Genomic DNA, 16,953 nt, shown 5'->3' on the forward strand with positions numbered 1-16,953 from the left:
AGAGTAGGTTAAAGGTTCGGCACAACATTGTGGGCCGAAGGGCCTGTACTGTGCTGTACTGTTCTATGTTCTATGTTTAACTCACTTAAATGTGCTAATTTTTTAGTAATTACTTTAGGACACTTTGCTACAAGTTTTAGGCCAGCACTCTTTCATGTTTGGCTGAGTCATACGGTGAGAAAACACATCTTATACCTTTCAGATGAGCCAGTTTGACCATATCCACATTTGCCATCACCTGAAATTCACAGTAATACTACTGATTGCACTTCTAATCTTCCTTTAGTTGCTCCATTTCAAAATCCAAACCATTCAAGAATCAACACTAACAATGAACAGCTAGCACTAAAATTGGGAAACATATTTACTTCATTTATGAAATGGTGACACAGAATGTATTGTTTGAAAATGAGGAATTTAATCAGTCAATTGTGTGCTCTTCCAAAGGTTATGATTAGTTTGCTCTGTTGTGCACTTTACCTTGTCTATTTAAGGGGAGACTTTTTCAGGTCTGCACTTGTGTGCAGCGAGTATTGGGAAATCAGGAGTAGGGGTTCCAGAATGTATATAAAGGAATCACCTAATTTCCCTTCCATTTAAATAAATGAAAGAAAAATCAGACAGGTTCCTTTACAGGCATGTGCTCTAACACAGGCAATTTTCCAATATTCACTGTGCTCAGGTAATTAGTGTGCCTGGGCACAGACCCAAGGAAACTTTCCCTCTAATCACTAACCACAGCAAAAGCCTCCAAGAATATTATTTTGTGAGAGTTCTCTAACAATTCCTCAAAGACAAATGAGTGAAGCTCCAGATCAATATGTACTAAATAAATCTTCATGACTGCTCTGTGACTAAGAGCTGAATGAACGTATATGTTAAACTTACTGTACAGGGCTAACATTAAAATTTCATTATTAAGTAACTGACACTATATTTGCAGAGATCATGGAATAATTTTTCAAATTAATTTTATATACAATAATCAGTCAAATCTTCTAAACTATTTTTGTATAAAATGAAAATTATAACCTGCTTCTTGACATGGAGCAGAATGCTTCCCTCTTGTTGAAAGACACGAGAAAAAAATTCCATTTATAGCCTCCATGCATTATGCCAAGTTCCAGTATATTTAAACTGATTTAATCCTATTATTGACATTTCAGCGCACATATAGACTTCTGCCCATACAATTCAATGTTACAGAGAATGCATCTGGGAGAAAAGGCAGATATGGTTATCAAAGGTGTACACATTCTACTTTGTGCTTCAAAATCACAATATGGTTGAAAACATCAAAAGGAGGCCAATCAAAGCATTGTTTTTTGTTTCTGAATACTCCTAAAATTACTGCATGGGGGTTTCTACACAAGAGACCCTGCAGGTCACTGATCAAACACAGATAGCAGTCAGATGACAGTCAATACTGCCTCTCTCGTGATTTACACGCAGTCAAGAATCCTTGAGTCTTCTTTTCAAATCTAAATAGGATGACTGTCTTGGACAGAACCTCTGCTAACAGCTTTGTATCAGCAAAATACAATTACATTCATTCTGACAACAATTTCCTTTATAATGCTTACAAATATAAACCATCATTTTCATTTTTTAGGATTTTAGATATTCACCTGATGATTCAAGATAACCTTGTATGCATTATAATGACTGAAACCTGCAGCTGCAACGAGCGGATGGAGTAGTTTAAGATACAGCCATTAAAAAAAGTCACGGTCATAAGTTTATAAAGGACAAATTTATGCCTTTATTACAAGCATAGTGCAAAATAAAATCTCCCCAACAATTTCATGATGGACAAGTCTGATCGTGAAACACAAAATGAAAAAATACTTCCATTTCAATAAAATCTGGGGAGGACCTGGATGATGCCAACTTCAAACTGGGCACAGCCTTTTAGAACTTTCAAAGAAGCACGAAAGAGCACTTTTTCATCTTTTTTTCCCAAATGACAGCAAAATCCCAATAAACTTACGCCATATAGGACATGTCCAAATAATGTTGCTTCATGTTTCAGAACCCTAGTCATCAAATGGAAAGTTTTCCATCTATCTGGTGCAAAATCTAGGATCAAGCTGGAAGATTAATTTGTGGCAAAAAGGAAAAATATTTGAAAGAGAGAGAGTTTGATCTGTACTAAGGACACAGGAAAAGGAGTCGGCCTCATGACAAGTCTGCAAAGTCCCTCATACAAGGACCTCAATGGTTGTTGACAAGTAAACCTGGTTTGTGGCACTGAACTTGAACGTACAGTGACAAGGAGAGGGAATGAGAGAGGAATAGAGCTCTAGGGAAGGAAAAGGACATTGTACACCAAAGAACTATAGTCTGTTTACTGATAGTTTCATTGTAACTGAGGGGAGGAGGTGGCGTAGTGGTATTGTCACTGGACAAGTAACACAGAGACCCAGGGTATTGGTCTGGGGACAGGGGGTTCGAATCCCACCACGGCAGCAGGCGGAATTTGAATTCAATTAATAAATCTGGAATTAAAAGCTCGACTAATGATGGCTATGAAACCATTGTCGAAAAAACCCAGCAGATTCACTATTGTTCTTTAGGGAAGGAAATCTGCTGTCCTTACCTGGTCTGGCCTACATGTGACTCCAGACCTACAGCAATGTAACTGACTCTTAAATGCCCTCTGAAATGGCCCAGCAAGCCACTCATTTGTATCTAACCGCAACGAAGTCAATAAGGAATGAAACCGAACAGATCACCTGGCATCGACGTAGGCACCGGCAACGACAACGGCAAACCCAGCCCTGTCAACCCTGCAAAGTCAGCCTTAATAACATCTGGGGGCTTGTGACAAAGTTGGGAGAGCGGTCCCACAGACTAGTCAAGCAACAGCCTGACATAGCCATACTCGCCGAATCATATCTTACAATGTCCCAGACATTGCCATCACCATCCTTGGTTATGTCCTGTCCCATAGGCAGGACAGACCCAGCACAGGTGGTGACACAGTGGTATACTGTCAGGAGGGAGTTGCCCTGGGATTCCTCAACATCGACTCCAGACCCAATGAAGTCTCATGGCATCAGGTCAAACATGGGCAAGGAAACCTCCTGCTGATTACCACCTACCACCCTCCCCCCTCAGCTGATGAGTCAGTACTCCTCCACTTGGAGGAAGCACTGAGGGTGGCAAGGGCGCAGAATGTACTCTGGGTGGGTGACTTCAATGTCCATCACCAAGATTGGCTCGGTAGCACCAGTACTGTCAGAGCTGGCCAAGTCCTAAAGGACATGGCTGCTAGACTGGGTCTGCGGCAGTTGGTGAGAGAACCAAGAAGAAGGAAAAACATATTTGACCTCGTCCTCACCAATCGGCGTGCCGCAGATGCATCTGTCCATGATAGTATTGGTAGGAGTGACCACCGCACAGTCCTTGTGGAGACAAGGTTCCGCCTTCACATTAAGGATACCTCCATCGTGTTATGTGGCACCACCACCATGCTAAATGTGATAGATTTAGAACAGATCTAGCAATGCAAAACTGGGCATCCATGAAGCGCTGTGGGCCATCAGCAGCAGCAGAATTGTACTCAACCACAATCTGTAACCTCATGGCCCGGCATATCCCCACTCTACCATTAGCATCAAGCCAGCAGATCAACCCTGGTTCAATGAAGAGTGCAGGAGGGCATGCCAGGAGCAACACCAGGCATATCTCAAAATGAGGTGTCAACCCAGTGAAGCTCCAACCCAGGACTACTTGCATGCCGAACAGCATAAGCAGCATATGATAGACAGAGCTAAGCGATCCTACAACCAACGGATCAGATCTGAGCTCTGCAGTCCTGCCACGTCCAGTCGTAAATGGTGGTGGACCATTAAACAACTAACTGGAGGAGATGGCTCCACAAATATCCCCATCCTTAATGATGGGGGAGCCCAGAACATCAGTGCAAAAGGTAAGGTTGAAGTATTTGCAACAAACTTCAGCTAGAAGTGCTGAGTGGATGATCCATCTCAGCCTCCTCCTGAAGTCCCCAACAGTCTTCAGGCAATCCGATTCACTCCACATGATATCAAGAAACGACTGAAAGCACTGGATACTGCAAATGGGCCATGACAAAATTCCAGCAATAGTACTGGAGACCTGTTCTCCAGAACTTGCCGCGCCCCTAGCCAAGCTGTTCCAGTACAGCTACAACACTGGCATCTAGCTGGCAATGTGGAAAATTGCCCAGGTATGTCATGTATACAAAAAGGACAAATCCAACCCAGCCAATTACTGCCCTATCATTAGTAAAGTGATGGAAGGTGTTGTTGACAGTGCTATTAAGCAGCACTTGCTTAGCAATAATCTGCTCAGTGACGTTCAGTTTGGGTTTCATCAGGGCCACTCAGCTCCTGACCTCATTACAGCCTTGGTTCAAACATGGACAAAAGAGCTGAACTCAAGAGGTGAGGTGAGGTGAGAATGACTGCCCTTGACATCAAGGCAGCATTTGACCAAGTATGGCATCAAGGAGCACGAGCAAAACTGAAGTCAAGGGGAAATCAGAGGAAAAACTCTCTGCTGGTTGGAGTCATACTTAGCACAGAGGAAGGTGGTTGTGGTTGTTGGAGGTCATTCATCTCAGCTCCAGGGCATCACTGCAGGAGTTCATCAGGGTAGTGTCCTTGGCCCAACCATCTTCAACTGCTTCAATAATGACCTTCCTTCAATCATAAGGTCAGAAGTGGGGATGTTTGCTGATGATTGCACAATGTTCAGGACCATTCGCGATTTCTCAGATACTGAAGCAGTCCATGTAGAAATGCAGCAAGACGTGGACGATATCCAGGCTTGGGCTGATAAGTGGCAAGTTACATTCGTGCTACACAAGTGCCAGGCAATGACCATCTCCAACAAGAGAGTATCTAACCATCTCCCCTTGATGTTCAATGGCATTATGATCGCTGAATCCCCCACTATCATCATCCTGGGGGTTATCCATTGAACAAAAACTGAACTGGAGTAGCCATATAAATAATGTGGCTACAGGAGCAGGTCAGAGGCTCGGAATCCTGTGGTGAGTAACTCACCTCCTGACTCTGCAAAGCCTGTCCACCATCTACAAGGCAGAAGTCAGGAGTGTGATGGAGTACTCTGCACTTGCCTGGATGGATGCAGCTCCAACAACACTCAAGAGGCACAACAGCATCCAGGACAAAGCAGCCTGCTTGATTAGCTCCCCATCCACAAACATTCACTCCCTCCATCACCAACGCACAGTGGCAGCAGTGTGTACCATCTACAAAATGCACTGCAGCAACGCACCAAGGGTCCTTAGACAGCACCTTCAAAACCCGCAACCTCTACCACCGAGAAGGACAAGGGAAGCAGATGCTTGGGAACAGCACCACCTGCAAGATCTCCTCCAAGCCTCTCACCATCCTGACTTGGAACTATATCGCTGTTCCTTCACTGTCGCTGGGTCAAAATCCTGGAACTCCCTTCCTAACAGCACTGTGGGTTTACCTACCCCACATGGACTGCAATGGTTCAAGAAAGCAGCTCACCACCATCTTCTCAAGGACAATTAGGGATGGGCAATAAATGCTGGTCTAGCCAGCGACGCCCACATCCCATGAATGAATAAAGAAATAATTTCAAAATCCTGCCTATTGATGTGGTCTTTTACATGCTTTGTTTCCAACTCATTGTCTATCGAGATAAGGAGGCCCAAAGATTTATCTGAAATCTGGGTAGCATCTTCTCATTTCCTTTTCTCATTCCTTCTGTCTTATTTTCCCCTCATTCACTTCTTCCCCATCTCCCATATTTCTCCTTTCCATCTATTCATTCATTATGTAATTCATTCCCTCTTACCTCCCCAGTTACTCGCTCTTTCCCTCTTTGGGTCTTCCTTTCCCTTTTGCATTCCTTCTCCTTGGAATTTCTCCTTTTTATTTCATTCCATCTGTTTCCCCTCATTCATTCACTCCTCCTCACTCCCACTAGCTTTTCTCATTGCTTCTTTCACACAATCCCTCTCTCCTTCCCTCAGTCACAATGTTCTTCCCTATCTCCTGGTCTCATTCCCTTTCTCTATCTTTCCCCCATCTATCGTTCGCTATGTTCCTATTTCTTTGTTGCCTCATTCCTTCTTTTTATTTCCTCTCTCCTTGCCTTCTATTCTCTTCCTGCTGTTGCTCTCACTTCCTTCCTCTCTCCTCGACTGCCTGTCTTTCATGCAGTCTTGGATGAGTCACAATTTCCACCAACACTGGGAAAACCAAAGCCTTCCTCTTTGGCCTCTGCCACAACTCTTGGCCCCCGCCACAACACCATACCTGCCACCAACTTCATCCCCTCCCCAGCCACTGTCTCAGGTCGAAACATACTGTTCGCAACATGAGCGTTAACCCTCATTATATGTTCTGTGGCAAACACACTAATCCACACCAATCTAGGGTATTGCTGATGACTCACCTGTCTGGCGCATTAATAAGACCTGAAAGAGTGCATCTAACTCTGCAAGCTGGTAGCCTGATGAGTAATACAGTTTTGGGTAGAGAGGCAATGGGAAACTTAACAGTGATCTGTGTTGGTAAACTTTAGTTGGTTAATGCCAGTCAACTGCTGCACACCTGCCAGACAATTCTCTTTCTCTTTGGCCTCCTTATCTCGAGAGACAATGGGTAAGTGCCTGGAGGTGGTCAGTGGTGTGTGGAGCAGCGCCTGGAGCCAGACAATTAATTCTGTCTCTATTGGGAATGTATGTGCACAGTCCATGTTGAGGGAACAAAAACCCAGCCTATGTTGGTTTCTCAGTACCTTTGGATAGAGAATCAAACATGGTGATGGGTTCTCGTGTGTCCCAGATAGCCAACTAAGCAATTGAAATTCATTAAAGCAAAAACTGAACTAATTGCAATTCTTTGTTGCAATTAGCTACTTGTTTTGAAATACTGAACACAATGTTTCACCTAGAGTAAAGTGTTGATTATTTACTGAAAAATGCAATTATGAAACTGGCAATTAAAAAATTTTTACTACTGTAAATTTAAAATGTAAAATATAAACTCTACTAATTTCAAGTAGAATAAATTTTGTGGATACAATATATTTGTGACAGGGATAAAAACTGGGAAATGAGCAGTTTTGCAAACCAAATTAAATTTTACATAATTTGATATGAAAACCTTAAAGAACCTTGTTTGGATGTACATTTTCAGATGGCTGATTATTTAAAAACTTTATTTATTAACCTCCCCCCAAAAATTGGATTGTCAAAGGCAGGACTTAGAAAATAATCGATGTTTCAATAACCCTCCTCAGTTACTACAGATGAAGGAAGATGGCAGTGATTCAGAGATACCATCTTGCTCAGCGAGCAGTCCTTTTAACAATATAAGAGAAATTTAAACACAAGGTTCCTTTGTTGAATGAGCCATAACTTTCTCTAGCTTAACACTGCCAAAAATGAAACCATTCTGCTGGTAATAAAAACAGAAAGTGCTGGAAATACTCAGCAGGTCTGGCAGCATTTGTGGAGAGAGAAACAGAGTTAACGTTTGTGACCTCTCATCAGAACCGATTGACCTGAAACATTAACTCTGCTTCTCTCTCCACAGATGCTGCCAGACTTGCTGAGTATTTCCAGCACTTTCTGTTTTTATTTCAGATTTCCAGCATCTGCAGTATTTTGCTTCCATTCTGCTAGTATTTGCTACACATTCTGTACTGTAGTCGATTTCATTCCCATCCCCAATCGCTTGCTCAATGAAAGCCGAGCAGCATGAAAGCTCAGTGGCTGTCTGACACTGATCTGAGCTTGAAACCCCATACTCTATTCATCACCAAGACCACCTAATTCCACTTCCATAGCTTCACTTCCCAAAATCTGATCTCATGCTCCCATTGCTGAAATCCATCCAGCTGTAGTTCACTGGCAGCACTCCCATCTCTAAGTCAGAAGATTGTGGCCTCAATTCCAGGCTCAGACTCGAACACAACATCTAGGCTGATACCTCAATTCAGTACTGAGACAGTGCTATACTATCGGAGGTGCCATCTTTTGGATGAGATGTTAAATTGAGGCCCCGTCTGCCCTCTCAGGTAGATGTCAAAGCTTCCATGGCACTATTTCAAAGAAGAGCAGAGAAGTTCTCCACGGTGTCCTGGCAATCATTTGTCCCTCTACCAATATCACTAAAACAAATTATCAGTTCATTATCTCATTGGTGTTTGTAGAATCTTGCTGTGCACAAATTGGCTGCCGCACTTCCAACATTACAATAGTGACTATACTTGCAAAGTACTTAATTGACTGTGACGTTCTTTGGGACATCCTGACACCATAAAAGGCGCTATATAGATGCAAGTCTTTCTTTTTACACCTTTTTCCACTCAAAGCTCAATCTCTCCCACACATTTGTTGCCGGCCTCCTGAGATCTTATCCTACACAAATTCCAAATTAACCAAAACATCAACACTCACATCCTACCCCATGATAAGTGGCTGGTCTTAGAAAATCTCGCAAGTGCATATCGCAATTGCCATCTGCTGTGCTAGATCTACGCATCAGTAACTGGAAATGAGTTTCCCTCCAATGCCAATGTAAAATAGCCTATGGTTGGAGGGAAGAGATTTTTGAAAATGTTTTGTCCATGAACTTTACAATGGGAGATCAATGGGTTATATTATAAAGAGCAATACTCACACAACCACCAGCAAGTATTTCTGCTGCAAATGGGATTGAGCCATCATTCCGAACAAACCTGTCTCTTACAAAATCATTCGTCTAAAATGGAATAACATTTTCTGAAATAAGTTTTACAAAATATATCTACAAAATCTATTCATATTGAACTGTCAACTGAACCAGTAGCAGAGAGCATATATATATAAAATACATTTTAAGTACTGAATTTCTCCATGTATTTTAAAACTTTATAGGTACTCAGCTGCCATTCTCGCAAACAGCATGCTGATATTATCCAGTCACATGCACAAATAGTGATTCCTTGGGCAAGACACCAAAGAAGTATCATTTCTAAGAAACCATATCCACTGTGAGTCACTGCCTTTCATTTCTGAAGCCTAGATTCAAATCAAGCTCAGAACAGTGGCTGTAAGGGTGCTGTGTCAAATGAGTTTGGGCAATTTCAATTCAGTGTACAGTGAACATGGGCCTATAGCTAAAAACTGTCCTTAATCCTGCACTAATTGGCAATCTCACTCAGAGAGGGCACAGAACGGCTGGTGTGGAAAACAAAAATAAAATCACCCAAATGGGGATGCTCTTTTGGGGTTGGGGATTCAGCACATTGTCATGCAGGCCCCCATCTGCCAAGAATGAGGCATATTAATTTCGCCACATGAATATTAAATTTCAAATTGTTGCTGGGAAGAGAAGGCCTGTTACAAGGACTGCCAGACCTTGGCTGGAAAAAACATATTTACATACTAACAGACATTGAAGGCAGGGAAGTGCATTCCAATCCCTACTAAGATAATACAATACACAGAACCAAGATGTGATCAGACCAGTTTGTCACATGACTAACTTGCTTGGCAACCTGAGGGTTTCTGAATTGTATAGTTTTAACTGAGAGCCTGCAGAAAGCTGTTTGCTGCTGGATTGAAAAGAAATCTCCTAGCTGGCTCGCCAGAGCCTCTCCTGTTTGCTCCCATCTCTTTCTCAAGGAACTCCAAAACCCACTGAAGACATGTGAACCCCAAGAGAGAGAAGTCTCCTACATTGAACAATGTTTAAGAAGAATACTGGGCCCTAACGAAAAGCAAGATCTACCTACAATGAAGGACTCTACAGTGAGCTCGAAGAACTGTAACAACAACTCTTCAGATATTGCCTCAAACCTTTCTACTTTATTTTTCTTTTGCTCTTTTCTGTCTCTATTTGCATGTATCGCGTATGCATGCTAGTGTGGACACGTCGTTTATCCGTAGGCGTTAGCCGAATTATAGTTTAAGTTTAATAAATTTCAACTTTTCTTCTTTAAACCTAAGAAAACCTGTTTGTGCTGGTTTCTTTGCCTTATAATTGGAAAGTGGTGAACAAGGAATCACCAAGGGGGAGCTAAAAACACGGTGCGTTAAAAAAAAAACCCTGTTACGTTAAGACCAAGTGAAGGCTGAAAGGGAACCCGAGACCTCTTTCTCACCTGGTCGCAACAACATTATTGGAGTAGAGTACATGGTACTTTGACTGCACAATGATTGACCTGACAGTGCTTGATGCCAACACTGGGAGTCTGAAATGGGAAGAATTCCATTCCCCAGCATTAACATCTCTGACCTTGATCACAAAATTTTAGAGAGAGCAAACGACTGAAAATTAGAGGGGAAGGAGTGGAAAAATATATTTGTAGTTTCTAACATCTACAAAACTTAATGTTATATATATTCTGAATGACGATTATACCCTGAAATTAAGAAAACAAAGATTACAGTGTGAGAAATGAAAATTTTGTAGTTATGCTTACAGTAGCAGACCAGTTGTTTTTGGCAAAGTAAGTTATTGGTGCTTACGGCAAAATGTTTATAACATTCAACGTAAGCTTATATCATATCAAAGTGTCTCTGCATTTAACCAATCACAAATTCAGATGCAGCACAAGAGGACGAGAGAATTTCTACAGTAAGCATGTCATGATATTTTGTAAAGCTACAATTGAACTTGAAGAATAAATTTACAGCACTTACACTAAGTTTTATAGCTTTCTCTGGTGCCACACCCATCAGTTGTGGTAACATGCCTGTATTGGAGTCAGACACAAGGATTAGGTTTATTGCTATCAATGTAAATATACATCCTTTTGAAAAAAGCTACTTCTGTATTATTATGGCTAAAAAACATCAGAGAGCCAATGAAAAACAAGGGACAGCAACAGTTCTGGTTTCTTTACATGAGTTATATTTCTTCAAACCAGCTGAAATGCCCTAGATAAGAAGAAAAACTGTGAATGATAAAAATTAGAAATAAAAACAGAAATTGCAAGAAATGCACAGTGCAATCAACACTAAAAAGGCGTGATCATATCTGCATAATTACAAAAAATCACAGGTTGATCTATATTCTACTGTAATCATAGAATCAAAGAATGTTACAGTAAAGAAATGGACCATTCGACCCATTGAGTCTGCACCAATATTTTTCGCTAAGTAAATAACCACGTCAATCCAACTATCCTATTCACTTTCGTATATAAAAGATGAAGTGCCGGGGAGTTATCCTGGTGTCCAGTGCAATATTTATCCCTCAATCAACATCAGTAAAAAAGATTACTTGGTCATTACCACATTGCTGTTTGTGGGAGCTTGTATGCACAAACTGGCTGCTGCATTTCCTACACTAAAACAGTGACTACACTTCAAAAGTAATTCATTGCCTGCAAAGCCCTTTGGGGTATTCCGAGGTCATGAAAGATGCTACAGAAATGCAAATATTTCCTTCTTTAACGTTCCCCCACCTCCATAGCTAATTCCCTTAACAAATATAATGGATTCTGTGGCACAGAATTCCACATTTTAATCAAAGAAATTTTTCAACATCTCACAAACCACCAAATTTTAATAAGTGAAATTATCTTGCTCTTCAATTTTGTACTTGAAAATGGAACCTAGTTCCAACATCAAGCATTTCCAGATCTGGTATCAGGACAACCTAGATCTCAACATGTTCCTGTAAAGGTGAAGGGTAGGACCAACAAGTCCAGGGAACCCTGGATGTCAAGGGATATAGAGGATTGGATAAGGAAAAAAAAGGAGGCTTTTGGCAGATTCAGAGGGCTGAAAACAGCGGAGGGCCTACAGGAGTATAGAAAATGCAAGGGGGTACTTAAAAAAGTAATTAGGAGAGGGAAGAGGGGGCAGGAAAAAACATGGGCGGGCAAGATGAAGGAAAATCCCAAGGCATTTTATAAGTATACTAAGGGTAAGACGATAACCAGGGAAAGAGTAGGGCCCGTTAGGGACCAAAATACCCATCTGTATGTGGAGCTGGAGGACGTAGGTGAGGTTTTAAATGATTACTTTTCATCTGTGTTCACTATGGAGAAGGACGATGTAGGTGTAGAGATCAGGGAGGGGGATTGTGATATACTCGAACAAATTAGCATTGAAAGGGAGGAGGTATTAGCGGTTTTAGCGGGCTTAAAAGTGGATAAATCCCAGGCCCAGATGAGATGTATCCCAGGCTGTTAAGTGAGGCAAGGGAGGAGATAGCAGGGGCTCTGACACAAATTTTCAAATCCTCTCTGGCTACAGCAGAGGTGCCAGAGGACTGGAGGACAGCGAATGTGGTACCATTATTCAAGAAGGGTAGCAGGGACAAACCAGGTAATTACAGGCTGGTGAGTCTAACATCAGTGGTAGGGAAACTATTGGAAAAGATTCTGAGGGACAGGATTAATCTCCACTTGGAGAGGCAAGGATTAATCAGGGATAGTCAGCATGGCTTTGTCAGGGGAGATCATGTCTAACAAACTTGATTGAATTTTTCGAGGAGGTGACTAGATGTGCAGATGAGGGTAAAGCAGTTGATGTAGTCTACATGGACTTCAGTAAGGCTTTTGACAAGGTCCCGCATGGGAGATTGGCTAAGAAGGTAAGAGCCCATGGGATCCAGGGCAATTTGGCAAATTGGATCCAGAATTGACTTAGGAGGCAGAGGGTGATGGTCAAGGGTTGTTTTTGCGATTGGAAGCCTGTGAACAGTGGTGTACCGCAGGTATCGGTGCTGGGACCCTAGCTGTTTGTAGCGTACATTAATGATTTAGACGTGAATATAGGAGGTATGATCAGTAAGTTCACAGATGACATGAAAATTGGTGGTGTCGTAAATAGTGAGGAGGAAAGCCTTAGATTATAGGACGATATAGATGGGCTGATAAGATGGGCACAGCAGTAGCAAATGGAATTTAATCCTGAGAAGTGTGAGGTGATGCATTTTGGCAGGACTAACAAGGCAAGGGAACATACAATGGGTGGCATGACCCTAGGAAGTACAGAGGGTCATAAGGACCTTGGTGTACTTGTCCATAGATCACTGAAGGGAGCAGCACAGGTAGATAAGTTGGTTCGGAAGGCATATGGGATACTTGCCTTTATTAGCCAAAACATAGAATATAAGAGCAGGGAGGTTATGATGGAGCTGTATAAAACGCTACTTAGACCACAGCTGGAGTACTGTGTACACGTCTGGTCGCCACACTCTAGGAAGGATGTGATTGCACTGGAGAGGGTACAGAGGAGATTCACCAGGATGTTGCCTGGGCTGGATCATTTCAGCTAAGAAGAGAGACTGGATAGGCTAGGGTTGTTTTTCTTAGAGCAGAGAAGGCTGACGGGAGACCTGATTGAGGTATACAAAATTACGAATGGCATAGATAAGGTAGATAGGAAGAAACTTTTTCCCTTAGCGGAGATGTCAATAACGAGGGGACTTAGATTTATGATAAGGGGCAGGAGGTTTAGAGGGGATTTGAAGAAATTTTTTTTCACCCAGAGGGTGGTTGGAATCTGGAACACACTGCCTGAAGGGGTGGTAGAGGCAGGAACCCTCACAATATTTAAGAAGTATTTAGATGAGCACTTAAAATGCCATAGCATACAAGGCTATGGGCCAAGTGGCGGAAAATGGGGTTAGAGTAGATAGGTGCTTCATGGCCAGCACAGACACGATGGGCTGAAGGGCCTGTATCTGTGCTGTATAACTCTATGACTAGATGGAGGCTAAAGCTCCTCCTACTATGTTGTAACAATGCCTTCATTTAATTTTTTGGGATGTAGGTGAAGCTGCCAAGGTTACATTAAATGCCCATCTTTAATTGACTTATGGTGATAGCAGACTTCCTCCTTTAACAAAAAGTGCCAGGCCCCTTCAGCAGACATTAAGAGTCAACCACATAATCTGAGCCTGGAGTTATATATAGGCCAAACTGGATAAAGGTGGAAGGTTCCCTTCTCTGAAGGATGTTTGTTCAGTGTTTACAGGTGACACAAAGGGGATTTCACCCCTTCAGTGTGGACAGGAATTAAAACCAGCTGCCAGAAGAGAAAGCACAATGTGCTAATCCACTGTGCAACCCATTCCACAACATTTTAGTTATGCATCTGGGTATCTGTGATCTAATATGCATTTTTAAATTGAGCAACAGGAAAAGTGTGTTTATACGCACTGCTGTACAAAGTGCCAAGCCACAGACTCAGACTTATCCATTAAAGTATGAGGAAATTAGATCAACTTTCTAGATCCACAAATGCTCTCAATCATCCACTTTGTAGTAATCACACAATTATGTTACTGAATGATTGAAAAGTGTCAACTCTGATAAATGTATCTTTTGTTTAGTCCTTTCTTCATCTCTTAAATTATTTTGGATCTTATTTAAATTTGATCTATGACTGCACTCCAGGAATTGGAGCCAGGATTGGGGTGGGGGTTGGGTGGGAATGGGGACCATAAGCAAATTACAGAGAATGATGCTGTGTTAGTCACGATATTCATAATTTTCTTTGATGAGATGGTCCTGATCGTGAGATTATAGCGTATATTTGTAAAAATAAATTAATCCAGTCAGATTATCTGGTGTTTATGTTCTATGGGTCATCCGTTTCATTGCAGTGCTTTATAAATAAGTTAGCAGAGCTGTTTGGCCTCAAGTGGTCTTAAACCCAGGTTACTTATGCGTATGTTGTCCAGTTCTGGGCTAAATGCTTTTGAACTGATTCTCAAGGCAACTCTTCTGTATTGAGAAAATCCTTTTGAAACTTACATTTTTGGAATTCAACAAAAAGCAATTCAAGTTAGAACATGCACTAGTATTACAGAAATTACTGGAAGCAAGTTTCCATAAAGGCATGGAAGAACATGATGTGAAGTGCAATAATTCTCAACCCTAGCAGTCCTAATACTCCAAAAACAAAGCCTTGGAGAATTCCCAAAACATCTGAAAAAAACTACTCCCCGGAAGAGTGACAATTACCAGTTGAGGTAGAAAGTTGACCTAAGTTTACATCGGTAACACCTGCTATGAACAATTTGGAGGACAAAGCTAAAGTCTGAAGTTACTGAATATTCAGACCAAAGGGCTACAGGATGCCTAGCAGAAAAATTAGATATTGTTCCTGAAGCTTGCGTTTCGTTCAAGCAGTATAAAAAGACAAGGTCAAAGAAAGCAGAGTAAGAGGAGGGAGTAAAAGTGGCATACTGCAGGTTGCCTGGGGATGCACTTGCAGAAAGAATGGAAGTATATGGCAAACCTAATCTAATCTTTGTTTGTTGTTGTCAGTGTAGAGGACACAACCCTGTGAACACTGAATACAATTATTGTGTAAGGAGATAGGGTTAATTTGTATCTTATAGTAAAGGATCCTCTAGAGAAAAGCGATCATCATATGAAAGAAGTTTGAGTGATGTGGTTAAGTCTGAAACTAGGGTCTTAAATTTAAACAAAGCCAGTTATGTAGGTAGGAGGGACGAGTTCCCCGAGTCAGTTTGGGAAATTAGATTAAAAGATATGACTGTAGATGAATGGCAAATATTTAAAGAAATAATTCATAATTCTCAGAATCACAGAATTCTTACAGCACAGGAGGCAGCCATTCAGCCCATCGTGTCTGCACCAGCTCTGTAAGTGAGCAATTCACTTAGTGCCACTCCCCTGCCTTCTCCCCATAACCCTCTACATTCTTCTTTTTCAGGTAACTATCTAATTCCCTTTTGAATGCCTTGGTTGAACCTGCCTCCATTGCACTCTCAGGCAGTGTATTCCAGATCGTAACCACTCGCTGCGTGAAAAAGTTTTTCCTCATGTCATCATTGTTTCTTTTGCCAATTACTTGAAATCTGTGCCCTCTCAGTCTTGATCCTTTCATAAGTGAGAACAGTTTCTCCCTATCTACTCCTCATAATTTTGAATACCTCTATCAAATCTCCTCTCAGTCTTCTCTTCTCCAAGGAAAACAGTCCTAACTTCTCCAATCTATCTTTGTAAATGCAGTTCCTCATCCCTGGAACCATTCTCATGAATCTTTTCTGCACTCTCTCCAATGCTTTCACGAAGATATATATCAAGAAGATACAGGTTTACATTCAACAGGTATACATTCCCTTGAGGAATAAAAACTCCACTAGGAAAGCTATGGCTCACTAGAGAAGCCAAGAATAGAATTAGATTAAAAAATAGTCTTGCAGTGTTGCCTAAACTCGTAGTAAGCCTAAGGATTGGGAGGCATTTAAAGATCAGTAAAAGATGACCAAGAAATTGATAAAGATGGAGCCATTGGGGAGTCAGGAGGTGAGTTACTTGCCGCAGGATTCCTAGCCTCTGACCTGGTCTTGTAGCCACAGTATTTATATGGCTACTCCAGTCCAGTTTCTGGTCAATGGTAACCCCCACAATGTTGAGAGTTGGGGATTCAGCGATCGTATTGCCATTGAATGTCAAGGGGAGATGATTGGATTCTCTCTTGTTGGAGATGGTCGTTGCCTGGCACTTGTGTGGCGTGAATGTTACTTGCTACTGATCAGCCCAAGCCTGGAGATTGTCCAGGTCTTGCTGTATTTCCAGATGGATTGCTTCAGTATCTGAGGAGTCGCAAATGGTGCTAAACATTGTGTAATCATCAGCGAACATCCCCACATCTGACCTTATGATGGAGGGAAGGTCATTGATGAAGCAGCTGAAGATGGTTGGGCCTAGGACACTGCCCTGAGGAACTCCTGCAGTGATATCCTGGGACTGAGATGATTGACCTCCAACAACCAGAACCATCTTCCTTTGCGCTAGGTATGACTCCAACCAGTGGAGAGTTTTCCCCCTGATTCCCATTGACTCCAGTTTTGCTCGAGCTCCTTGATGCCATACTCAGTCAAATGCTCCCTTGATGTCAAGGGCAGTCACTCTCACCTCACCTCTGGAGTTCACCTCTTTTGTCCATGTTTGGACCAAGGCTGTAATGAGGCCAGG

At 41.9% G+C, this 16,953-nt stretch overlaps 1 protein-coding gene across 1 annotated transcript in view; it reads right to left on the reverse strand.

Moving 5' to 3' along the window:
- Window positions 1-16,953, reverse strand: part of LOC137379849 (electrogenic aspartate/glutamate antiporter SLC25A13, mitochondrial) — a 262,864-nt gene that overhangs the window by 53,338 nt on the left and 192,573 nt on the right. Inside the window, exons 11-12 of the mRNA XM_068051244.1 lie at window positions 10,685-10,737; window positions 8,679-8,759 (exon numbers count right to left, since the gene is read on the reverse strand). Of these exons, the coding sequence (XP_067907345.1) occupies window positions 8,679-8,759; window positions 10,685-10,737 (134 nt within the window). The remainder of the gene's footprint in view (window positions 1-8,678; window positions 8,760-10,684; window positions 10,738-16,953) is intronic.

The sequence above is a fragment of the Heterodontus francisci genome, chromosome 2 (assembly GCF_036365525.1).
Source record: "Heterodontus francisci isolate sHetFra1 chromosome 2, sHetFra1.hap1, whole genome shotgun sequence".
NCBI classification, from domain to species: domain Eukaryota; kingdom Metazoa; phylum Chordata; class Chondrichthyes; order Heterodontiformes; family Heterodontidae; genus Heterodontus; species Heterodontus francisci.